The sequence below is a fragment of the Eleutherodactylus coqui genome, chromosome 12 (genome assembly GCF_035609145.1).
Source record: "Eleutherodactylus coqui strain aEleCoq1 chromosome 12, aEleCoq1.hap1, whole genome shotgun sequence".
Classification (NCBI taxonomy): Eukaryota; Metazoa; Chordata; class Amphibia; order Anura; family Eleutherodactylidae; genus Eleutherodactylus; species Eleutherodactylus coqui.
The window spans coordinates 15,536,851-15,563,849 of record NC_089848.1 but is presented as its reverse complement, the minus strand read 5'-3'; the positions used below and the strand labels follow the sequence as shown (position 1 = coordinate 15,563,849).

The window sequence follows — 26,999 nt, the reverse complement described above, 5'->3', positions numbered from 1 at the left end:
CTAAACATGCAGGACGTAGCTGTACATCCAATAGCGTTAAGGGGTTAAGGATCATTTAGGGCATTCGTTGACAGGCTGGATAAGGTTGCTTGTGGTCACCCTGTGTTAAACATTAGGACCTTATAAGGAATTCCAGGGTGGAGAATTGTCCCTGTGATTTTTGGATAATCAGAAAAAATATTTTTTATAGATTGCCTCACATCTTGGACCAATAACTGCATAACACTGAATACTGGGGCACTGGATTGGGTGAGACACTTCCATTTGTTTTGTGTATTTATGCAAAATTATATATTTTAAAGATATTTATTAAATTTTAATTCTTTTAAATTGTTTGCATATCTCATATATACTGATCTCATCTGTTGCTATAGTTAAGTTTGATTTGTTTTATGAGGTGGATGTTTGATATCCATATTTGAGCTCAATTTTACAAAGACTTTTATTTTTCTAATGGAGCGACATACAATGGTGGGGGATGTTAAAATTTCAAAATTGCTGCATGCTCTGGGTCTGGTGTTTTTTTATAGCGTTTTCCGATAGGCTTCTCCTTTAGGAAAAAAATGCATATGTGACTACAAAATGCCACCCAAAAACCAGTGAAGCTGCCTGCAATTAGATAGACTGTCTGATGGGAGCCTAGGGGTTATGTGATTGATGTGATTCTCTGCATCCAATAACAGTGAATTCCTTTAATCCAGTTTCCAGTAAGCTAGAAAGTCTGTTTCCAGCACAGAACTGCACTGCAGTGTGGAATTTCAAAACTTCAGACAAGACTAAAACAAGAAGACAGCGAAGAAGTGCTAAAAACATACAGGAAATAAAACAAATTACGTAAGGATATGATCAAAACTGCCAAGGAGGAGGCAGAGAGACTGATTGCCAAAGAAAGCTAAAATAATCCTAAACTATTCTTCAGTTATATAAACAGTAAAAAGATTTGCACTGAGAGCACTGGCCCGCTAACAAATAATGCAGGAGAAACCATAAAAGATGATGGGTGTAAGGTGAATCTATTAAATAGCTTTTTCTCGAGTTTATTCACGAATGAAAAAGAAGTGTCACACAAGATGCAGGGGATTAAAACAAATGCCCTGCTAAGTATTGCATGCCTAACACAGGCGGAAGTGCAGAGACGGTTAAAGAGGATTAAAAATCAATAAATCGCCGGGCCCAGATGGAATACACCCAAGGGTTCTAAGGGAACTAAGTAACGTGATAGATAGCCTGCTATTTCTTATATTTATGGACACCATTGAGACAAGGGTTGTACCACTAGATTGGCGCATTGCCAGTGTGGTCCCAATATACAAAAACGGGTCTAAAAGAGAACCTGGTAACTATAGGCCAGTAAGTCTCACTTCAATAATTGGAAAAATATTCGAGGGGTTTCTGAGAGATGCCATCCTAGAATATCTCAAGGAAAATAACAGTATAACTCCTCATCAGCATGGGTTCACGAGGGATTGCTCATGCCAGACCAATTTGATCAGCTTCTACATTGAAGTAAGTTCTAGGCTGGACCTATTGATATCATATATCTGGATTTTTCTAAAGCAATTGAAATTGTGCCGCATAATAGGCTCATATATAAAATAAGGCAGCTCTGACTGGGCGAAAACGTGTGTATCTGCGTAAATAACTGGTTCAGAGATAGAAAGCAGAGGGCGGTAATAAATGGTTCATACTCTGATTGGGCCACTGTTGCTAGTGGGCTGCCACAGGGTTCAGTATTAGGCCCCATTCTGTTAAATATATTTATTAATGATCTGATAGAGGGATTACACAGTAAAATATCAATATTTGCAGACGATACAAAATTATACAAGATAATTAATACAAAGGAGGACAATATACAGCTACAAACAGATCTAGATAAGCTGGGGGCTTGGGTTGAAACATGGCAAATGAAGTTCATTATTGATAAATGTAAGGTTATGCACATGGGCAGAAGAAATAGATGCCACCAATATACACTAAATGGGTGTTATGAGAATAAATCATATTCCAGAAGATTTCACTGGTTTGCTCCAGATTGGTTATAATGAGAGGGTTCATGCATGAATATATGTATTTGTACTTACAGTTGTTATCCGTCAGCCTCCAATACGCTTCTGCTTTGTTCAAAGGAAGTACAATACAGATATACTGAATATGACACACCAATTACATGCATGCCCCCAACATCATAACAAATCATGATTGGCCTAGTATGTAATGACGCTGATAATTAACATATGTTAACGCCCTACGTGTATGTCGCTATGTGAACATGTAATTCCTTTATACCCAAGTAACATAGACTTTATTAATATTCCAATCTGGACCGAAAGTATGCACTCAAAGATAAGAAGTTCCTCCCCTTGCTTGCGAGCTATGGGAACCGTAAGTGGGAGCTTCAACTTCTACTTGTACATATAATACAAGGTATAATATTGAGCTCGTTAAGCATTAAACTGCTGGCTATTTCCTATAAAGGTGGAGACAGAAAATATATATATTTGCCTAGGCTGATATAAGAAACACATTTATATTATTATTACTACAACATGGGGTACTGCTAGGGAAAAGTGTGATAGAAAAAGATCTGGGGGTACTAGTTTAATGTAGACTTAATTTGAGCAGTCAATGCCAGTCAGCTGCTGCGAAAGCAAATAAAGTCTTGGGGTGCATTAAAAGAGGTATAGGGGCAAGGGACGAAAACATTATTGTTCCGCTATATAAGGCACTTGTCAGGCCTCACATGGAATACTGTGTACCGTTCTGGACACCGGTGCTCAGGAAAGATGTCACAGTGCTTGAGGGGGTTCAAAGAAGGGCAACTAAACTAATACATGGAATGACGGGACTGGAATACCCAGAGAGACTATCAAAATTGGTATTATTTACTCTGGAAAAAAGACGGCTAAGGGGTGATCAAATAACTATGTATAAATACATGAGGGGACAATACAAGGATCTCTCCCATGATCTGTTTATACCCAGGACTGCAACGGTAACAAGAGGGCATCCGCTATGTCTAGAAGAAAGCAGGTATCATCACCAACACAGAAAAGGGTTCTTTACCATAAGAGCAGTGAGACTGTGGAACTCTCTGCCTGAGGACGTGCTGATAGCAAAATTGGTAGAGGAGTTTAAGATGTGACTAGACATCTTTTTATGTGCTATGACATTACAGGATATAGACATTAGGTGACCAGCTGGGTTCTTGATCTGGGTCTTGCAGTTGGTAGAACTCAAATGTTGATCCATGGATTATTCTGCATGCCATTATGGAGTCTGGAAGGAATTTTTTCCTCCAAATTAGCTAAATTGGCTTCTGCGTCGTTTTTTTTTTGCCTTCCTCTGGATAAGCATGGGGGTGGGGGCAGAAGCAAGCTGAACTAGATGGACATTGTATTTATTTAGCCTAACACACTATGTTACTATGTATGTAAGACTGAGCAATTGATTTCAGGATGGAAGTATATTATTGATATATCCTGTTTTTAATCGCAAAAGAAAATAAGATTTTATAATTAACACACAAGAAAATATAACAGCATTGATTAAATACGATATAATAAACTATATAATATAAAAACTCAAATAAGCATTTTAAAACTCATCCACATTAATATTACATCTATTTGTAGTTATGTCAAAATAAAACTCAAAAATATCACTAATGTAATCTTAATGCTTAAAAATAATAATTTACTATTTAATAAATTAATAAGTGTGCAAAGAAAAGAACCATTAACTGCTGAATAGTAAATGTAAAGGAAAGAAAGCGGTTGAAATGATTAAAGAGTTGTTCATTAATAGTAACTATTTTTGAAATATAAAAGCGAGTTGTGTGTTACAGAAAATAACACATCACTAAACAAGAAATGTTGCAGGCACAGTTTTGGCCCTATAGAGCTGACAGTCTACTGTACTCTTCATAGGGAGGTAAGGTCATTGCTCCAATGTTACGAAAAAGAGTGGGTTGTGGAAACATGATTGTCCCAGTAAAGGCAAAAACATACCCACTTTACTATTCCTTAAACCCTGATTGTAAAAAACACAAAAACAGATTTCAGCAGTTTTTAAGACATAGACAGAGGCTATAACTTCATTAACTAAAGTTCATGATCACCATTGCAGCATTTGCTTTTCTTTCCAGCTTGGGATCTGAAAATCTTGCATGCTTTTCTAATGAGTCATTAATTGTAGCTTTTCAGTGTTATAACAGTCTGTCTCCTTTTCCGGATCTCTTGCAACTGTGTAACCATTCCGTATTGGTTTTGTGTGACTCCATTGGAATCGCAAGACATCAAATGATGCCCATACTTGTCTCGAGAAAGCTTGAATAATAGCAACATTTAATTTCTAAAGTCAGATATTCTCCAAAATTTCAATTGGTACTAATCCCCTCTTCTTCCCAGTGATCACTTTGAGAAATCCATTGCTCTCCTTCTCAGAACTGGTGCATATCTGGAAGTGAAAAAATAATATTAAACATTGACCCATGTCTCATTTAATATAGATACATATTGAAAAAAATGAAATTCTAGATAAATTCCAATTCATCTATACATATTTCTATGAATACATATACATTGAGAATATAATCAGTAAGAAAATATGTCTATCAAATGGCATAGTAACTTACAGCTCTGAGAAATCAAAACTTGCTGCACTTGTGTTTCAATTACAGGCAAATTTCCAATTAAAGATATATAGGTTCCCCGTATGGAGTAGAATCATGTATATCAGCCTACCTTTTCCAAAATGTGTAAAATATAGTTGTATAATAGAAAAGTTGTCCAGCAGCCAAACAATAGCAAAGCAAATTTTCACATTTTCACTCATCTCTGCATTGATACGCAACCTTGAAAAACAATCATATATCTAGTTATACGTATCCACTCTCCGTAATATTTATTTTCTTGTAGGGTAATGCCACATTCCTCTCTTCCGTGCTGTAACTTGTGTCTCAGACTCTTAATAACTGTCACAATGATTAAAGATCTTAAGCAGAGGGACACATGAGGGTTCAGGGCCACAGTGGTCTTTAAAATATATTAGTAATAAAATAGACAGCGGGCGATAATCCAGTGATGAAAGGTTATAGAATGCACTTCAAAGCAGATTAAACTTGACACATGTCTTTATGTTGGAACAAATTCTACTGACTAGAATATACTGTTAGAACTGCCAAATGAGAAATGGGCTGACATGAAAACTGCCATTAGTATTGCATAAATGTATAAATTGCGTGTTGCCATGTTTGTAACCAATCTGAATTAGAAGACAGAAGGGATTTCAACTACTGGATACAATGTATTGTAGTAGTGCTGTGAAGACTTCATGCATATGGCCATTGTCAGACAGACAGACATGGATGCATCTTGCCACACACTGATTTCACTTTGGGCTTTCTAAGAGGGCAGCATCTGAGAAACTCCAGTTTTCACCCTTAACTCCTCCAAGCCAAATTTGTTCTTCACTATGGGGGCCCAAAGCTGTTACTCACAAAGATAGTTTTGCTTGTGTAGCTGCTGATTCTGCACAGTGCCGAGGCAAAATACCTGATGGTGTAAGCTGAGGCTTGTCTGTATTATTAGCAATGGTCAGGGGCGTACCTAAGGGGTCAGGGGCCCGGGTGCAAAAGTCCAGCTTGGGCCCCCCCCCCCCCCCGGACCTCCACCCCCCCCCCCCGTACCCATACCCATATCGTGCTGCATACATGATCTGCCCCTTGGCATAATCTTTCCAAGCATGACGCATTTCCTGAACATGAAAATTTGTTTGTAGCCCCGCAGGCCACTCGCACACCGCTTTTTACCGCTATTAGCACAGTGCCCCAAGTGCCGTACTAACCGCGGTATAATACTCCCATAGATTTTAACCCTTTCCAATCCACTGTCTGACCTCTGAAGACATTATGATTTAGGGCTGTACAGCTCTGATGTTGGAAAACATCCGTCGGGGTTCTCTTACTGTATATTGCCAGCCTCTCTGCTGTTGGAGCCTATCCAACGTGTCACCTTATGCAGTATTGGCTTTAGCTAGCATATAGCGCCATTGTATAATGGCAGAAAAAGAGTAATCCCCCTAGGAAAACCAGGATACAAATTGGATTGGAAAGGGTTAATGAGCTTACTCAAATCTGCGCTCGAGCATGGTGTTTCTAACTCTGTGATTTTCCAGAGCTGTCTGTTCTGTTCCTACGGTTTCGTGGTTTTTAACACACGTCATCACCCATCACAATGATGGGGTGCATTGAAGAGTGCTGTCAAATGCTGTAACCAGTGTTTGAAAACGCTGCTTGAAATTCCGGTCAAAATGCCACGATTTCGAGCTGCGTTTTCTGAACACGTGTGTGAGAGCGGCCTTAGGGGGGGGGGGGGGGGTCATGTTTTTGTTGCACTTTAGAACCACAATAAAGAAAAACACATAAAAAACCTGCGTGCAGTATTTAACCCTTTCCAATCCAATGTCGGGCCTGCCCCGACATCATAATTTCCCTCCACAGCTCCGATGTCGGGGCAGGCCCGACACTGCAGTGCAGGAGTGCATCTGCACCAGATCATCAGACACATCAGGTGCAGATACGCGTCTGCACTGGTCCTCATCGAGGACCCCCGAGGAGAAGGCAGAAGGGGGTTTTAACCCTTTCTGCCCTCTCCTTTACATATTACATAGTGCTCAATTAGCGCTATGTAATGCAGGGGATTCCGGCCGGTGATCATGTGACCGCCAGTGTCACCTGACCCCCAGCGGTCACATGAAAGCCGAGACGGGAGCCTGTACCGTGGGGGGACCTGCTTACCTGTCCGGCGTCTTCTGCATTCTCCCTTATGTCTCCCGTCTCGGCGATCATGTGACCGCTGGGTGCCACCTGACCCCAGCAGTCACATGATCGCCGAGCCGGGAGGCAGAGGGAGAATGCGGAAGACGCTGGACAGATAAGCAGCCCCCCCCACGGTGCAGTGACCACCTGCACCCTCCTGAACTATGTCAGTTCAGGAGGGTGCAGGGAAATGTATTTTTTCTCATCCATTCTCCCCAGCTCCAACTTATTTGGAGCTGGGGAGAATGAATGAGAAAAAATAATTGGATTGGAAAGGGTTAAAGACCACGAAAGTTATTAAGGAGCTGCGGACACTATTAAAAACTGCATGTGGTTTTGATGCTTTTTTTTAAATGTGTGTAAAGTGTGAATATAGTAAATCCAGGGAGATGTATAACTTATAGCAGAGATAGATAGATAGACAGACAGAGAGACGGACGGACGGACATGAGATAGATAGATAGATAGATAGATAGATAGATAGATAGATAGATAGATAGATAGATAGATAGATATGGGATAGATAGATATGTGATAGATAGATATGGGATAGATAGATATGTGATAGGTAGATATGAGATAGATAGATATGGGATAGATAGATAGATATGAGATAGATAGATAGATAGATAGATAGATAGATATGAGATAGATAGATAGATAGATAGATAGATATGAGATAGATAGATATGAGATAGATAGATAGATAGATGGACAGACATTAGATAGATAGATAGATAGGAGATAGATAAACATGATATGGGATAGATAGATAGATAGATAGATAGATAGATAGATAGATAGATAGATAGATAGATAGGAGATAGATAAACATGATATGGTATAGATAGATAGATAGATATGAGGTAGATAGATATGAGGTAGATAGATATGAGGTAGATAGATAGATAGATACATATAGATAGATAGGAGATAGATAGATAAACATGATATGGGATAGATAGATAGATAAATGTGAGATAGATAGATAGTAGATAGATAGTAGACAGATAGATAGATAGATAGATAGATTTGATAGATAGATATGAGATAGATAGATAAATAGATAGATAAATAGATAGATGATAGATATAAGATCGATAGATAGATATTAGATAGATGGATATGAGATAGATAGACTGATACGATATGATATGAGATAGATAGATAGATAGATATGCGATAGATAGATGATAGATAGATAGATAGATAGATAGATATATGAGATAGATAGATATATGAGATAGATAGATATTAGATAGACAGATAGGAGATAGATAGATAGATAGGAGATAGATAGATAGATAGATAGATAGATAGATAGATAGATAGATAGATAGGAGATAGATAGATAGGAGATAGATATTAGATAGACAGATAGGAGATAGATAGATATGAGATAGATAGATATGAGATAGATAGATATTAGATAGATAGATAGATATTAGATAGACAGATAGATATTAGATAGACAGATAGATAGCTAGATAGATTAGATAGATAGCTAGATATTAGATAGATAGACAGATAGGAGATAGATAGATAGATAGATAGATAGATAGATAGATAGATAGATAGATATAGTAACATAGTAACATAGTATGTAAGGCCGAATGAAGACATTGTCCATCTAGTCCAGCCTGTCTATCCTACTGTGTTGATCCAGAGGAAGGCAAAAAACCCCAAGGCCAGAAGTCAATTAGCCCTTTTGGGGAAAAAATTCCTTCCCGACTCCCTAATGGCAATCAGACTGTTCCCTGGATCAACCCCTAATAGTTCCTACCTGCCTATATACCAGGATTGACACTTAACCTAAAATTTATATCCTGTAATATCCTTCTCCAGAAAGACATCAAGTCCCCTTTTAAACTCCTCTATGGATTTTGCCAACACCACTTCCTCCGGTAGAGAGTTCCACAGTCTAACTGCTCTTACAGTAAAGAACCCCTTTCTGTGTTGGTGATGAAACCTACTTTCCTCTAATCGTAGCGGATGTCCTCTTGTTACCGTCGTGGTCCTGGGTGTAAACAGATCGCGGGAGAGATCCATGTGTTGTCCCCTCATGTACTTATACATGGTTATTTGGTCGCCTCTTAACCTTCTTTTTTCTAGAGTAAATAGTCCCAATTTGGACAGCCTCTCTGGGTATTCCAGTCCCGTCATTCCATATATTAGTTTAGTCGCTCTTCTTTGAACCCCCTCAAGCACTGTGACATCTTTCCTGAGCACCGGTGTCCAGAATTGTACGCAGTATTCCATGTGAGGTCTGACAAGTGCCTTATATAATGGAAGGATAATGTTCTCGTCCTTCGCCCCTATACCTCTTTTGATGCACCCCAAGACTTTATTTGCCTTTGCAGCGGCTGACTGGCATTGGTTACTCCAGTTTAGTCTATTATCCACTAATACCCCCAGATCCTTTTCCATATCACTTTTCCCTAGTGGTACCCCATTAAGTGAATATTTGTGACATCCGTTCCTCTTGCCCATGTGCATAGTCTTACATTTTTCAACATTGAACTTTATTTGCCATTTTCCTGCCCAAGCCCCCAGCTTATCTAGGTCCGTTTGTAGCCGCACATTGTCCTCCGTTGCATTAATTATATTGTATAATTTTGTGTCATCTGCAAATATTGATATTTTGCTGTGCAGCCCCTCTATCAGGTCATTGATAAATATGTTGAACAGAGTGGGGCCTAATACTGAACCCTGTGGCACCCCGCTAGCGACTGTGGTCCAATCAGAGTACGAACCATTTATTACCACCCTCTGCTTTCTATCGTTGAGCCAATTTTTTACCCACTTACACACGTTTTCGCCCAGTCCGAGCTGCCTCATTTTGTATATTAGCCTATTATGTGGCACGGTGTCAAAGGCTTTAGAGAAGTCCAGATATACAAGATCAATAGATTCTCCCTGGTCCAGCTTAGAGCTTACTTCATCGTAGAAACTGATCAGATTTGTCTGACATGAGCGACCCTTCATGAATCCATGCTGGTGAGGAGTTATTCCCTTAATCTCCTTGAGGTACTCATCGATGGCGTCTCTCAGAATCCCCTCGAAAATTTTTCCCGTTACTGAAGTGAGACTTACTGGCCTGTAGTTACCAGGCTCACTTTTGCTCCCTTTTTTGTAAATTGGAACCACGTTGGCAATGCGCCAGTCCAATGGTACTACTCCGGTCTTGATAGTGTCTAGAAATATTAGGTATAGCGGCCTAGCTATCTCGTCACTTAGTTCCTTTAGTATCCTTGGGTGTAATCCATCTGGGCCCGGTGATTTATCAATTTAGTTTAAATTTATCAACTATATGAGATAGATAGATAGATATAAGATAGATATGAGATAGATAGATAGATATGAGATAGATAGATAGATATGAGATAGATAGATAGTTAGATAGAGATAGATAGATAGATAGATAGATGAGGGAGACAGACAGATACACACACACACACACACATGTATACACTTACCCCAGGGCTCAGTCCACTTCTCCTCCATCTGACAGCAGCAGCAGGAGAGGTAAACTCAGAGTCTTCCGTGCAACAGAAAGCAGGGGGCAGCACATGATCACATGATCATTGTGCCCTGCCGTCCCATGTGACCTGCTCCCTCCTCCCCTGCCGGCCCATGTGAGTCCTCTCAGCCTGGCCGTTCTCGCTGCTGCAGATAGAACGGCCAGCCATTAATGCACTGAATGTGCATATGGGCATGGCAGAGGGCAGCCTCGGGGCCCCCTGAGCACAGGGGCCGCGTCGCCATGGCGACCCCAGCACCCCCTGACGCTACGCCTATGGCAATGGTCAAGGCTGGCAGCACAATCTCAGAGACCATATGCAGGCAATGGTCAGGATAGGAAGCAAGCAAATAACGAAGTCCAGGTAACGTTGCAAAGTTCAAGAGCACAGAAGTCAAACAGGTCAGGAAACAGGCAGAGGTCAGAACTGGAATAAGCACTTATTGGGGATTGCCATAATGGATGGGACCAATTGCTTAGGCATTCTCTGTGGGAGGAGGATGGTTAATATAGCTAGGTGTGTGGCGACTACTGGAAGATTGGTTTAGGAATAGAGATGGGCGAGCGTACTCGTCCGAGCTTGATGCTCGTTCGAGTATTAGGGTGTTCGAGATGCTCGTTACTCGAGACGAGCACCATGCGGTGCTCGACTCCATTACATTTCCTTCCCTGAGAAATTTGCGCGCTTTTCTGGCCAATAGAAACACAGGGAAGGCATTACAACTTCCTCCTTTGACATTCCAGCCTTATCCCACCCCCTGCAGTGAGTGGCTGGGGAGATCAGATGACACCCGAGTATTTAAATCTGCCCCGCCCGCGGCTCACCACAGACACAAGCTAAGAGAGATCAGGGAAAGTGCTGTCTTGCTGTAGCTGCTATAGGGAGAGTGTTAGGTGTTATTTTAGTCTTCAAGAACCCCAACGGTCCTTCTTAGGGCCACATCTGCCTGTGTGCAGTACTGTTGAGGCTGCACAATTTTTTTTTTTGGTATATCGGGCGTGCAGACCATAGCGTCCCCAGTCTGCAGTCATTTTACAGAGTATAGGGGCAGTACTGGTGAGGCAGGGACAGTGGTACAGGGAAATCCATATACAGGCTATATCACAGGCAGTGGGCTTTTTCCCAAAAAGTGGAAAAAAATACTATATTTGGCCTGCCTGTGACCGTCTTCAGTTTACGGCGTGTGTGCTGGGGGTAGTAGTCGCTGATTAATACCCAGCCTTGCGCATAATTGTTTCCTGGCTGCACTGTGCTTTCAGTAACCACAGTCATCCTCCAACAGGGAAATCCACATACAGGCTATATCACAGGCAGTGGGCTTTTTCCCAAAAAGTGGAAAAAAATACTATATTTGGCCTGCCTGTGACCGTCTTCAGTTTACGGCGTGTGTGCTGTGGGTAGTAGTCGCTGATTAATACCCAGCCTTGCGCATAATTGTTTCCTGGCTGCACTGTGCTTTCAGTAACCACAGTCATCCTCCAACAGGGAAATCCATATACAGGCTATATCACAGGCAGTGGGCTTTTTCCCAAAAAGTAGAAAAAAATACTATATTTGGCCTGCCTGTGACCATCTTCAGTTTACGGCGTGTGTGCTGGGGGTAGTAGTCGCTGATTAATACCCAGCCTTGGGCATAATTTTTTCTCGCTGCACTGTGCTTTCAGTAGCCACAGTCATCCTCCAACAGGGAAATCCATATACAGGCTATATCACAGGCAGTGGGCTTTTTCCCAAAAAGTGGAAAAAAATACTATATTTGGCCTGCCTGTGACCGTCTTCAGTTTACTGCGTGTACGCTGGGGGTAGTAGTAGCTGATTAATACCCAGCCTTGCGCATAAGTGTTTCCTGGCTCTGCTGTGTCCGTTACATGATCTCCATCATCCCGCCAGAGGGAAATAGTATATAATATATACGCTGCATACGGTGTCTGTCTGGTTTTTCACCTCATCATTTGAAAAAATTGAAGCAAAATACTTAAGGCCTACCACTAGCCTTTGGCCACTTGACTGGTTCTGCCCTGTGAATTCCAGTAGCTCAGTCATACGCACTTAGGTCTCACTACAGGCTTGCACATAATTGTTTCCTGGCTCTGCTGTGCGTTCCGTAAGCGAAGTCAGCCTGCAACCACAGGCCACTAAGCGGCACATTTAATTACAGCGTTCTGTTTCTGCTCTACTCGTAATACAACATGCTGAGGGGTAGGGGTAGGCCTAGAGGACGTGGACGGGGGCGAGGACGCGGAGGCCCAAGTGAGGGTGTGGGCACAGGCCGAGCTCCTGGTCCAGGTGTATCGCAGCCGACTGCTGCGGGATTAGAAGAGAGGCAAGTCTCTGGGGTCCCCAGATTCATCTCACAATTAATGGGTCCACGCAGTAGACCTTTATTAGAAACTGAGCAGTGTGAGCAGGTCCTGTCGTGGATGGCAGAAAGTGCATCCAGCAATCTATCGACCACCCAGTCTTCCACGCCGTCCACAGCTGCAACTCTGAATCCTCTGGCTGCTGCTCCTCCTTCCTCCCAGCCTCCTCACTCCATGAAAATGACACATTCTGAGGAGCAGGCAGACTCCCAGGAACTGTTCTCAGGCCCCTGCCCAGATTGGGCAGCAATGGTTCCTCTCCCACCGGAGGAGTTTGTCACGACCGATGCCCAACCTTTGGAAAGTTCCCAGTGTCCAGGGGATGAGGCTGTGGACTTCTGGCAACTGTCTGAAGAGCTTTCAGTGGGTGAGGAGGACGATAACGATGAGACACAGTTGTCTACCAGTGAGGTAGTAGTAAGGGCAGTAAGTCCGAGGGAGGAGCGCACAGAGGATTCGGAGGAAGAGCAGCTGGATGATGAGGTGACTGACCCCACCTGGTTTGCTAAGCCTACTGAGGACAGGTCTTCAGATGGGGAGGCAAGTGCAGCAGCAGGGCAGGTTGGAAGAGGCAGTGCGGTGGCCAGGGGTAGAGGCATGGGGAGACCGAATAATCCACCAACTGTTTCCCAAAGCGCCCCCTCATGCCATGCTACCCTGCAGAGGCCGAGGTGCTCAAAGGTCTGGCAGTTTTTCACTGAGAGTGCACTGAGAGTGCAGACGACCGACGAACAGTGGTGTGCAACCTTTGTCGCGCCAAGATCACCCGGGGAGCCACCACCACCAGCATACGCAGACATATGATGGCCAAGCACCCCACAAGGTGGGACGGAGGCCGTTCAGCGCCTCCGTTTTGCACCACTGCCTCTCCCCCTGTGCCCCAACGTGTCACTGAGATCCAACACCCCTCTCAGGACACAGGCACTACCGTCTCCTGGCCTGCACCCACACCCTCACCTCCGCTGTCCTCGGCCCCATCCACCAATGTCCCACAGCAAACCGTCCAGCCGTCGCTAGCGCAAGTCTTTGAGCGCAAGCGCAAGTACGCCGCCACGCACCCGCACGCTCAAGCGTTAAACGTGCACATAGCCAAATTGATCAGCCTGGAGATGCTGCCGTATAGGCTTGTGGAAACGGAGGCTTTCAAAAGCATGATGGCGGCGGCGGCCCCGCGCTACTCGGTTCCCAGTCGCCACTACTTTTCCCGATGTGCCGTCCCAGCCCTGCACGATCGCATCTCCCGCAACATTGTACACGCCCTCACCAACGCGGTTACTGCCAAGGTCCACTTAACAGCGGACACGTGGACAAGCACAGGCGGGCAGGGCCACTATATCTCCCTGACGGCACATTGGGTGAATTTAGTGGAGGCTGGGACCGAGTCAGAGCCTGGGACCGCTCATGTCCTACCCACCCCCAGAATTGCGGGCTCCAGCTCGGTGGTGGTATCTGCGGCGGTGTATGCTTCCTCCACTAAACCACCCTCCTCCTCCTCCTCCTACGCAACCTCTGTCTCGCAATCAAGATGTGTCAGCAGCAGCACGTCGCCAGCAGTCGGTGTCGTGCGGCGTGGCAGCACAGCGGTGGGCAAGCGTCAGCAAGCCGTGCTGAAACTACTCAGCTTAGGAGAGAAGAGGCACACGGCCCACGAACTGCTGCAGGGTCTGACAGAGCAGACCGACCGCTGGCTTTCGCCGCTGAGCCTCCAACCGGGCATGGTCCTGTGTGACAACGGCCGTAACCGGGTCGCGGCTCTGCAGCTCGGCAGCCTCACGCATGTGCCATGCCTGGCCCGCGTCTTTAATTTGGTGGTTTAGCGCTTTCTGAAAAGCTACCCACGCTTGTCAGACCTGCTCGGAAAGGTGCGCCGGCTCAGCGCACATTTCCGCAAGTCCAACACGGACGCTGCCACCATGCAACGTCAAGGCTGAGTCGGCGGGAGCACTGTAAAAGGATGGTGAGGGAGTACGTAGCCGATCGCACGACCGTCCTCCCTGACGCCTCTGCCCCCTACAACTACTGGGTGTCGAAGCTGGACACGTGGCCTGAACTCGCGCTGTATGTCCTGGAGGTGCTTGCTTGTCCTGCGGCTAGCGTCTTGTCAGAGAGGGTGTTTAGTGCGGCTGGGGGAATCATCACGGATAAGCGTACCCGCCTGTCAACCGACAGTGCCGACAGGCTTATACTCATAAAGATGAACAAAGCCTGGATTTCCCCAGACTTCTCTTCTCCACCAGCGGACAGCAACGGTACCTAAACAATACGTAGGCTGCACCCGCGGATGGAAGCATCGTTCTCTATCACCATAAAAAACGTGGACCTTTTAGCTTCATCAATCTGTGTATTATATTCATCCTCCTCCTCCTGCTCCTCCTCCTGAAACCTCACGTAATCACGCTGACCGGGCAATTTTTCTTAGGCCCACAAGGCTCAGTCATATAATCTTTGTAAACAATTTTTATACGTTTCAATTCTCATTAAAGCGTTGAAACTTGCACCTGAAGCAATTTTTATTTTATCTGGGCTGCCTCCAGGCCTAGTTACAAATTAAGCCACATTAACCAAAGCGATTAATGGGTTTCACCTGCCCTCTTGGTTGGGCATGGGCAATTTTTCTGAGGTACATTAGTACTGTTGGTACACCAATTTTTTGGGGCCCTCACCTACAGTGTAATCCAATTAATTTTTTGCCCACCTGCATTAAACCTGACGTTAGCTTTCCTGTCCAGAGCATTGCAATGGGATATATTTATGTACCGCCGGTGGCTTCCTGGGACCCACCCATGCTGTCGGTCCACACGGAGTTGTAACTGCATGTGTCCACTTCTCAAGAACCCCAGTCTGACTGGGGCATGCAGTGTGGGCCGAAGCCCACCTGCATTAAACCTGACGTTAGCTTTACTGTCCAGGGCACTGCAATGGGATTTATGTATGTACCGCCGGTGGCTTCCTGGCACCCACCCATGCTGTCGGTCCACACGGAGTTGTAATTGCATGTGTCCACTTCTAAAGAACCCCAGTCTGACTGGGGCATGCAGTGTGGGCCGAAGCCCACCTGCATTAAACATGACATTACCTCAGCTGTGCTGGGCACTGCAATGGGATATATTTATGTACCGCCGGTGGGTTCCAGGGAGCCACCCATGCTGTGGGTCCACACGGACTTCACAATAGGGAGTTGTACCTGCCTGTGTCTATGAATTAAAAACCCCGGTCAGGTTGGGGCATGCAGTGTGGGCCGAAGCCCACCTGCATTTAATCTGACGTTAGCTCTGCTGTCCAGGGCACTGCAATGGGATACATTTATGTACAGCCGGTGGGTTCCAGGGAGCCACCCATGCTGTGGGTGCACACGGAATTCCCATTGCGGAGTTGTACCTGCCTGTGACTATTTATAAAAAACCCCGGTCTGACTGGGGCATGCAGACACCTTGACAGAATGAATAGTGTGTGGCACATAGGTTCCCCATTGCTATGCCCACGTGTGCAGCTCCTGATGTCGGTGGCACAGGATTATATTTCTCATTGCTTCTGTACAGCATTGTGGGCTATCGCCCTGCCCCTTTTAAAGAGGGTCGCTGCCTAGCCGTGCCAACCCTCTGCAGTGTGTGCCTGCGGTTCCTCCTCATGGCAGACGCACTTATAAATAGACATGAGGGTGGTGTGGCATGAGGGCAGCTGAAGGCTGCGCAGGGACAATTTGGTGTGCGCTGTGGACACTGGGCACTGGGTCGTGCGGGGGGGGGGGGGGGGGGGGGCAGCATGTAACCCAGGAGAAGTGGCAGCGGAGTGTCATGCGGAGTGATTGTGCTTTGTTGGAGGTAGTGTGGTGCTTAGCTAAGGTATGCATTGCTAATGAGGGCTTTTCAGAAGTAAAAATTGTTGGGAGGGGGGGGGCACTCTTGCCGCTATTGTGGCTTAATAGTGGGTCCTGGGAACTTGAGATGCAGCCCAACATGTAGCCCCTCGCCCGCCCTATCCGTTGCTGTGTCGTTCCCATCACTTTCTTGAATTGCCCAGATTTTCACAAATGGAAACCTTAGCGAGCATCGGCGAAATACAAAAATGCTCGAGTCGCCCATTGACTTCAATGGGGTTCGTTACTCGAAACGAACCCTCGAGCATCGCGAAATTTTCGTCCCGAGTAACGAGCACCCGAGCATTTTGGTGCTCGCTCATCTCTAGTAACTATTAATTGAACAAATTACCTTAAAGCAGCATGCGAAAATGAGGAAGAACTGTATTTTTCCCTATTTTTCATCATTTTTCTTAAAAAACGTACAAAGTAAATGGATATTCCACCCAATTCTTAAATTATAAATAACTCCTCATGTCCCACAAAAAAAGAAACAAAATACTTTGGTGTAGACTAGAAAGAAAAAAATTATAAAGTTTACAAAGTTGGCAAATGAGAAGGAATGCCATTACAGGATGCTTTCTGACCGCCAGAGGGATGTCTTCTCCCGTAAGAGGGAAAATAGGAATGAAGGGTAGGCTAGACATGTCCTGGTAATGAGGGACTCAATTATTTGAGGGACAGACAGGGCAATCTGTCACAAACACTGGGATTATCAAACAGTGTGGAGTTTGAGGAGAAGTTTGTCTTTATGTACAATCTCACTATATGAAGATAATGAATAGTTTTGCTCTCTAAGGATGCTGCTGCCGCAACAAGACATGTCAGGGGAGCTATGGCAACTCTGTATTTTAGTGGCAACTAGCATCTGCAAACTGAGAGGCTTTATGGATCTTTAGTGTAGTGCAAACACAGTCTGCAAGTTTTAATATACATTTATGAGGTGATCTTAAGTTATATAATAAAAGTTACATTTTAGGGGGGTAATATCATCCTAATATGCCTTATGGACTGTGTTATAGTGGTGTTCCACAGGATTGGGGCATAGCCCATGTGGTGCCAATATTCAAAAATCGGTCAAAAAGCAAACCTGGAAATTACAGGCCGGTACGCCTTACTTCTATTATGGGTATAATGTTTGAAGGGTTTATAAGAGATGGTATCATGGAGGACATTAAAGAAAATGCCTGTATAACTCCATATCAGCATGGGTTTATGAGGGTTTACTCTTGTCAAACTAATCTGGTCAGTTTCTAAAAGGAGGTAAGTTCTAGACTGGACCGGGGAGACTCACTGGATCTTGTGTATCTGGAATTTTCCAAAGTGTTTGATGTTGTGCTGCGAAAAAGGTTGGTGTTACAGGTGCTGCTGGGATCTGTTGTACTATGTAGTCCTAGCAGCACTCTCAGGGTTAATTGAGCTGGCTGGGTGTGGTACTTCCTGCTAGCCAATCTCCTGGTTCTATGCTCCCATATAACCCAGCTCCTGTCAGTCTCTAGCTGGGTCCCCTAGGGTGAGTACTCATGTTAGTTCTGTGTCCTGTAACTTGTTATCAGTCATGTTCTGTCCTTTCCCGCTCTGATCTGTGTTTGCAAGTAAGTCTATTGTGTGGCTCTGCTTCCCCAAGATTGTCTGGACACCTGTCGTCCTAGTCTGCAGTACATGCAGCCCCCTTTTCCTTCCCCCTGTTCAGGTGCAGCCTCCAGAAATCTTATGTCTTACTCTGGGTGTCAGTTGGTGTAACTGGACACTCCCCTATGTCAGCTTGTGTGGCTCACTGTCTATTCCCCCTGGTATGAGGACACAAAGACTTGCTGTGAGTTTCATCTGTGTACATGTGATCTGAGTGGAGTCTGTCTTGTTGTGTTCCATGTTCTCTGTCCTGTTCCTGATGCAGCTGGCTGTGTGTCCAGTGCTCTGTTCTGTCCTGTTGCAAGCTTTGCTGAGTGATTTCTGTCTTGCTGGTTCATGTCCGTTTGTACATTTAAATTCTGTCAGTTTCTTGTCAGTCTGCTGTGTAACCTGCTATCTGTGTCCTGTCCTGTTCCAGCCTTCTGTGTGAACTCTGTCTGGTTCTGCTGGACTCCTGGTTAGTGTAGGGACTAGCGGTATAGCCAGGAGCTGTGAAGTGGCCTGCTAGCTTCCAACATCTTGTACAACATGTCAACCAATACCTGGTATTTATATTCAGCTTATCTGTTACTAGTAGTTGCATTTTGGCTGCTGTATGCTCTGTGTTCTGGCTCTGTGCATCCTGTGGTTCTGTCTCTGTCCTGTAGCATGTGTATGCCTCCTGTTCTGTGGCGTGGCTCCTAGGATAAGCTAGGGCTGAGTTCCGAAGACCGCTGGGCTGCCCTTATTGGGGCAATGTTCCCCGCTTAGGTAGGGCCATGCCCTCCTCCCGGTAGCCAGGGTCAGTTGCCTGAAACCTGTGTGACCCTGGTGCTACCTGTGTGCGTCCATTACATTTCCCATTTTTGGGTACGATCGTGTGGGCTCCCGTGCTTAGGTTGCCCACACGATCGTAACAGTTGGTATATAAAAGGAGAATGCTTGGTCTGGATAAAAATGTGTGTAAGTGGGTGAGTAACTGGACAGTAATAGAAAGCAGTGGTGGGTTATAAATGGTATATTGTGATTGGATCACTGTTACTAGTGGGGTACCACAGTGGGCAGTATTGGACTCTATTATTTTTAATATATTTATTAGTGACCTGGTAGAAGGCTTGTACAGTAAAATATCAATATTTGCAGATGATACAAAACTATGTAAAGTAATTAAGACAAGAAAGAATAGAATGTGGTTGCAGATGGATCTGGATAGGTTGGGGACAGAAAAGTGGCATATAGGTTTATCACTGATAAATGTAAGGCTATGGACAGGGAAATACATGTCACCATTACACACCAAAAACCACTGGCTAACACTAACATGGAAAAGGACTTGAGAATTTTAGGTCTATGGAGAACATGGTGTGAACCTTGTTCCTCCTCTTTACAAATCACTGGTCCAACCACACATGAGTATTGTTGTCGCGTCCATGCAGAGCCCGAGCACACGCTCAGCACGGATGTGGGGTGGTGATAACCACAATAGTACAGATCGTGCGACACCAGAGTGCACCACACCGCAAGGTGATAGGGAATGTACAAAACGTAGAAAAACCGTAAACACCGTAATGCGGGACAGTGGCACCAACTCCAGGGGAGGAAGGAAGCCTGGCCCTAACTAGCTGGAAAGGTGACAGGTCCCTACCTAAAGCCGGGACATCGTCTTGAAAAAGACAGCCTAGCTGTCTTCTTTCTGGGGCCTGAATGTCCCTATAAGAACCCCTGGAGAAACGTACTGACACGCAAAGTAACAGAATAGACCAACAACAAAGCCAACTGGAAAAGACTCAGCAGCTACTTATCTGCAGTTGCAGAACACCCTGCACAGTAAAGCTTCAACTCCACATACTAAACTGTGTATGAAAATAAGCAGCACTGATCACCAGGAGGGCAGAGAATAAATAGCTACTCTGCACCTGAAACAATGGCAGAGGGAATAGAGAACCACACCTCCACACTACTCCCAGGCATAGCTAATCCAGCATGCATCCATGTAGCAAGGCAGAGAGTAATAGCCGAATCTGCACATGATGCATTAACCCTTAACCTGCTTAACCAGGCAACCGGTCTTAGCCTTGTGTAAAAGCCACCATGCCACGACAATTGTGTACAGTTTTGGGCACCAATACTCAAGAAGGACTTGTCAGAGCTTGAGCGGATTCAAGGGTGGGCAATTAAAGTATTAAATGAAATGGGCGGACTATAATACCCAGAGAGGGTGTCAAAAATGGCATCATTTGATTCAGAAAAAAGACGGCTGAGGGGCGACCTAATAACCATGTATCAGGGGACAATATGGAGATCTTGCCCATCATCTATTATACGCACAACTGTGACTGTAACAAGGGGGTGGATGAGCAGGAAAGAGAGGGGTGGAGCAAAACCTGTATAGTCGTGTTTGTTGTGAACAATGATACTACATACGTGGTAAAGAGAGTGGAGTGGTGTCTTCAATAGTGGAGGTGCTGCCTGACCAGATGAAGCACCACCTGGGTGGGCGTGATGGAGTAAGAGAATAGAACTAAAAAACTGGAAGTGGAGAAGGCGCAACACTCCAGGTTAAAGCAAGTAGGAAGTGACCAAAGGTGTGGAAAACTTACCCTTTTATTTAATAAAGTACGTGATGAGCTTATGAAAACGCGTTTCGGGGATAACCCCTTCATCAGTTCGGCTCGTGTTTAAAATATACAAGCAATTAGTGGGTCCCAAAAAGGGTTAATAATGAGATCCTGTTTGCCTGTGTAGTGAGGGTCAGCCAGGGCAGGAGCAGAAGTTGGGAGGGAATTTTTTTCCCTAAAATGAGGAAAATTGGCTTCCACCTCATTAAGGTTTTTTGCTCTGGATCAACATTGTGGAAGGGTAGGCTGAACTGGATGGACACAGGTTTTTTTTTCAGCCTAAAATGTTATGTTACTATCTTCACTTCAGCTATAAGTCCTGACCAGACTGGCAGACATTCTCCTTCAGGATTTTCTCATTGAAAGCACACTTCCTGGTTCTATGAGTTATAAGTTGTCCAGATCCTGTTGAAGAAAAGCAAACACCGAATATGAATATACCATCATCACTGTTGGGATAATGCTTTTATTATGGATTGTGGTGCTATCTTTACACCAGATGTAAATGGATGCATGTCTTCCAAAAATTTCCACCTTTGACTCATCAATCGCAAAAGTCTTGGGGTCATTAAGATGTTTTTTGGCAAATGCAAAACAAGCCTTTGTGTTCTGTTGGTCAGCAGTAGTTTGCACCTTGCACCCTTGATTGGATGCCATTTTTGTCTGTGTCTTTCTTATTGTGGTGTATATTGATGTTAATTGAGGGAAGTGAGGCTTGCGGTTCTTTTATGAACTTCTGGGTGAACTGGCAATGTGCTCTTGGTAACGTTTTGGTAGAACAGCCACTCCCGAGAAGGTTCATTGCTGTTCCAGATTTTCTCCATTTGTGGAGAAATGCTTTTCACTGTGGTTTACTGGAGCCCCGGAGCCTTAGTAATGGCTTTGTAACTCTTTCCAGACTGGAAGATTTCAGTGTCTTCCTTTCAAATCTGTCTTCAACTATCTATCTTTAAATGAATTTGCTGCTTTCTGAGATCTTCTAGGCTGCTTCACATTGCTAGACAGGTTCAATATTTATCCCCCCCCCCCCCCACCCCAGTTGTAAACTACACTGGGTACCAGGGGGTACTACATCGGGTAGTGCCAGGAACTCTTAACTGATGTGTTCTTGCAGAATTATCAGCTGGGGTCCCAGCTGCTGTTAGACCATGTGAACCTTCCCCCACTCTGACAACCCAAATAGCACAATATCTGCTGTGTGGATCAGAAGCATGCTAGCCTATTAGAGCCTCAATGTGAGTCTCGCAGGCTTGTATAGACAAGCTGACTTCTAGTCCACATAGCATACACTGTAGCTTTCAGAGTGGGAGGTCATGGAGATGTAATGCAACCTGAGCTGATAATTATGCAAGAAAATGCTGGGATAGGGCCACTCGAACGGGTTGAATTCCACTTGCGGATTTCCACAGTGGAAGATCTGCGTTCATTCGCGAATGATCACGAGCGTTTTTCCACGCACGTATGCACAGTGTATCGCCTGCGCGGATGGCGATCACGGATTCCGCAATTAAAATCCATCTGCGTGAAACCTCTTTAGGAGATTTCCCGGTACTATATATTACGTAAAGTGGTTTACAAATGGTGGCATAGATAAAACATTTAGCAGAGTGTTTCTTTAGGTTTTCAGCTGTACAACAATAGAATTAATTGCAATAAAAGCTAAGTAAACAAATTAATTGTTTGTAGGTAAAGGATGCCATGTTGATTATCCATTTGCACATGCAGTGATAAACTAACAGGTACACTCTCACCTATGTACAACAAGTAGCCATGGTGATATTCAATATGTGTTAATGGAAAAACAGCAGCCACCTATCATGATTTCTATCAACAGGCAATATATTGTTCCAATGCTATAATTTGGGATAATGTACTCATTTTAACCAATTATAGTTTAAAACATATATTTTCATTTTAAAGTAAATCAGACTGACATTATTACAAAGTGCAGTGCTAGACAGACAAATTACAAGCATGTTTGAAGGGGTTTTCCAGGAAAAATACTATTGATGGCCTATTCTCAGGATAGGCTGTTGTCAGGGGTTAATTCTAGATTTTCCCTTGTCTTAGAATAAATAAGAAAAATACATTTAATTTCTCTTCCAAGCTTACCCTTTATCTGTCCTGTTCCCACTATGTGACCCTGAAACTTGTCTTATCTGTACTTTCACATGTGAGTCTGCTTTGATACAACTGTCACCGAGCGTTGATACATTGTTTATGTAGGAGACGTCTTTGAAAGATGTATTGTTCATTAAAAATTTCCAGGTGTCCAGCGACCCCGGGCATGCGCAGTAACTAAATCATTACGTCAGCAAACTTCTATAATTTCTGTAACTCTGTGAATAAACTTCACTTCACTTATGACAATCCCATGGTGCATGTGGCTGTCCATTTGCGTCGTCTGAGTACTCATATCTAAGACTAATTCGGAAGCAGACAGCATCAGCTGAACGGTCTGGTTTTGACCCCCTACACTGTCAATAGTTAATCGGCTTGCATCCATCACTCAGAACCCCAACTGGTCAGCTGATTGTGTGCCCCCGCTGACAGAGCTGCAATTACAAAGGGGTTGGAGTGGAAGCAGCAGAAGTCTCTGCTCCGACTTCTGTTTAGTGGCCGATGCTTGTAACTGCAGGCGCTGCTCTCATTGATTTTAATACTTAGTTACAAGCACCAGCCACTACACGGAGGTCGGAGTATAGACTTCCACTTCTTTCACTCCGACCGCTGTATAATTTTGGTGTTATCAGTGAAGATACAATCAGCTGATCAATCAGGGACCCTAAAAACAGACCCCAGACAATCAACTATTGGTGGTCTATCCTGAGGATAGTTATGTCTAATAAAAAAGTTCCTGCGCTCCTTTTGGATCGAATATCCCCAGGGATTGGAGTTACCAATGTATAAGTAGATTAAAAAAACTTTCTTTATTCCATATCCAATTAGGCTGGCTTCACGTGGGCTTATGCGTATTTGCATGCAAATGAGAGCAACCTTTTTGCAGAACAAATGTTTTTCTGCATGCACATTGGTGTTTTTTACTGTACTTTTTGCGCACACAGAAAAATATGCACCATTGCTCCTAGACATTGAAATTAGTCTAATGAGTTCCAGATGTGTTATTTTTCCTGTGAAATTACAGTGTTTCATTATATCATGCAGTGTATATTGTGCGCATTTGCGCATCCCTATTGAGTTCTATAGGGACTTGAAGGCACAGGAAAATAGAGCATGCTGCATTTTTTTTTTTCTGTGTGACCGAATTGTGTAGGAAAATATGTGTTTCTTAACAAACCCATTGAAATCAATAGGCTCTTTTCACTGCATATTCCCCGCACAAATTTTGCGTGTGCCCACTTTTTTATATTTAACAAAAATGTTACTTTTAAGGCCAGTATGTCCATCCCCACCCTTTTCTATTCACACTTTGTGGCTTCTTAGTCACTCCAATTATTCTCAACTCTTTTCAAAACCATTAAAGGGGTTGTCCCGCGGCCGAAACGTTTTTTTTTTCTTTTTCAACAGCCCCCCCGTTCGGCGCGAGACAACCCCGATGCAGGGACCTAAAAAAAAATCCGCACAGCGCTTACCTGAATCCCCGCGCTCCGGTGACTTCTTACTTACCGGTTGAAGATGGCCGCCGGGATCTTCTCCCTCGGTGGACCGCAGCTCTTCTGTGCGGTCCATTGCCGATTCCAGCCTCCTGATTGGCTGGAATCGGCACGTGACGGGGCGGAGCTCCACGGAGCCGGCATCCAGCACGAGCGGCCCCATTGAGAAAAGAAGAAGACCCGGACTGCGCAAGCGCGTCTAATCCGGCGATTAGACGCTGAAAATTAGGCGGCTCCATGGAAACGAGGACGCTAGCAACAGAGCAGGTAAGTGAATAACTTCTTATAACTTCTGTATGGCTCATAATTAATGCACAATGTACATTACAAAGTGCATTAATATGGCCATACAGAAGTGTATAGACCCACTTGCTTTCGCGGGACAACCCCTTTAACCCCTTCCTGCCCCATGACGTAAGGGTACGTCATGGGAGCGGGGTACTTCCCGCAAAATGATGTACCCTTACGTCATGGGGATAGCGCAAGATCATAGCCGCAGCGGGATCCGGCTGTGACTAGTAGCCGGCATCTCGCTGCGACAGCGGGGGGCATCGTAGATGCGCCCCCCGCTGTTAACCCCTTCCCTGCCGCGATCTAAGTAGATCGCGGCAGGGAAAGGGTTCACAGAGGGAGCGCGCTCCCTCTGTGACTCCAGTCGGCTCTCGCAATAACATCACGAGAGCCCGGCTGGTTGCTATGGCAACAGGACGCCAGATACCGGCGTCCTATATTGCCATAGCCTGTGATTGCTATAGTAAGTGATAAGGCATGGCAGGCGAGAAGTACTGAGATTCCTTATCGTAGTGATCTGCAGTGCTGCAGTAAAAGTCCCTCAGAGGGACACAGACTGTGTAAAAAAAGAGAAAAATAAAGTACAAAAAATAAAAATGTAAATAAAAAATGTTAAACCCTTTTTTTTTAACGCTTTTTCTCATATTAGCATTAAAAAATGTAAAAAAATTAAAAACCCCACATATTTGGTATCAATGTGTCCATAACGACGCGTACAATACATTGAATGTACTTATTATCCTGCACGGCAAAAAGCGTTTAAAAAAATGCTTAAAAACTAAGGCAAAATGCTAATTTTTAGCATTTTGGCTCCCCAAAAAACGCCAAAAAAGAGATTAAAAAAAAGTGTGTACCATAAAATGGTACCAATTAAAACTACAGCTTGTCTCGCAAAAAATAAGCCCTCAGAGAGCTCCGTCCATGGAAAAATAACAAAATTATAGCACTTTGAATGCAGTGAGTTTAGAAAAAAATAATAATTTCCAATAAAAGGGTTTTTATTGTGGAAAAGTGGAAAAACCTAAAAAAAATAAGAATTTTGGTATCGTTGTAACCGTACTGACCCGCAGAAAAAAATGTAGTGTAACAATTATGCTGCCTAATTAACGCTTAAAAAAAAAACAAACAAAAAAATCTATGGCAGAATTGATTCATTTTCTCTCCCTACGATCATAAAAAAAAATAAGTTTTACAATGTAGTCTATGTACCCAAAAATCGTACCAATAAAAACTACAGTTCGCCACGCAAAAAACAAGCCCTTATACAACCATGTCGAAAAATAAAAAAGTTATGGCTTTTGAAAAATGGATATGAAAAAATACCAAAAATCGTTTGGTCCTCAACGCCAAAATAGGCCATGTCCATCAGGGGTTAAGGTAGCTATAAAGAGCATCTAAAACACATAATATATTTGCATTCTATTCACTCCATTTTTGTCCACAATTTGTGACAGATCTCTTCCTCTACAGAAAACAAGAGTGTGTCTTGAACATCAGAACTGAAACCACAGATAAAGCATTACCTGATTTTCTTTAAGTGATATCTGTCCTTGTTCTTTGAATCCAATGAATGTTCTGGAACAGCGGAAAAGTCTCTCATTGCTTTGCACCTTTTGTACAAAATTAGCAGGGAAAAAGCCAATTCTGTCCTCAATTTTACCCTGTGAAGAAAGATCTTGTGAATTATGAGAGAAAAAGATTTACATAATTATATTGTATTTTGCTTCAAACACCAGTTTTAAACTGCTCTGCTTTTAATGTCCTTGATTAGGAATTAGTAAATTTTTGGGTTGGATTTACTAATACTGTCTAATATTCAGACAGTTCAAACTTAGACTGGAGGGTCTTAAAATGTATCAGAGGGAGACCTGGGGAGATGGCGAGCGCTTAACCTGTCGTGGTTTAGCAAGATTAACATGATTAAAATGAACGCTCTCCCCAGGTTCCTCTACCTATTTCAGACACTGCCGGTCCAGATTCCAAAGGGCTTCTTCACGCGTCTGAGAAGAGCGCTGACGACGTTTGTTTGGAGTGGTACTAGACCCAGGCTAAGCTTCAAAGTCTTAACGCAAAATAAGATAATGGGGGTAGTGGGGCTCCCAGACTTCGCAAAATATCACAAAGCGGCAATAAGTAAATGCGAGCTTGATATAATGCTCCTGAGATCCTCAAAATGCTGGGTGGAGCTTGAACAGGACTCAGCCCCATTTAAAGCCCAGGGTTTGTTTTGGCTGAAATTAAGTCTAGGGAGAAGAGGGATCACAGTCTCCCCATTCATGAGCTCAATACTAAAGCAGTGGGATAGTTT

At 44.0% G+C, this 26,999-nt stretch overlaps 1 protein-coding gene across 1 annotated transcript in view; it reads right to left on the bottom strand.

Annotated features, from left to right (window-relative positions):
* Window positions 1-3,810: 3,810 nt before the first annotated feature.
* STAC (SH3 and cysteine rich domain) overlaps window positions 3,811-26,999 on the bottom strand; it is a 361,279-nt gene continuing 338,090 nt past the window's right edge. The window contains exons 10-11 of the mRNA XM_066585075.1: window positions 26,215-26,352; window positions 3,811-4,458 (exon numbers count right to left, since the gene is read on the bottom strand). Coding sequence (XP_066441172.1) covers window positions 4,360-4,458; window positions 26,215-26,352 — 237 coding nt within the window. The 3' untranslated portion in view covers window positions 3,811-4,359. The remainder of the gene's footprint in view (window positions 4,459-26,214; window positions 26,353-26,999) is intronic.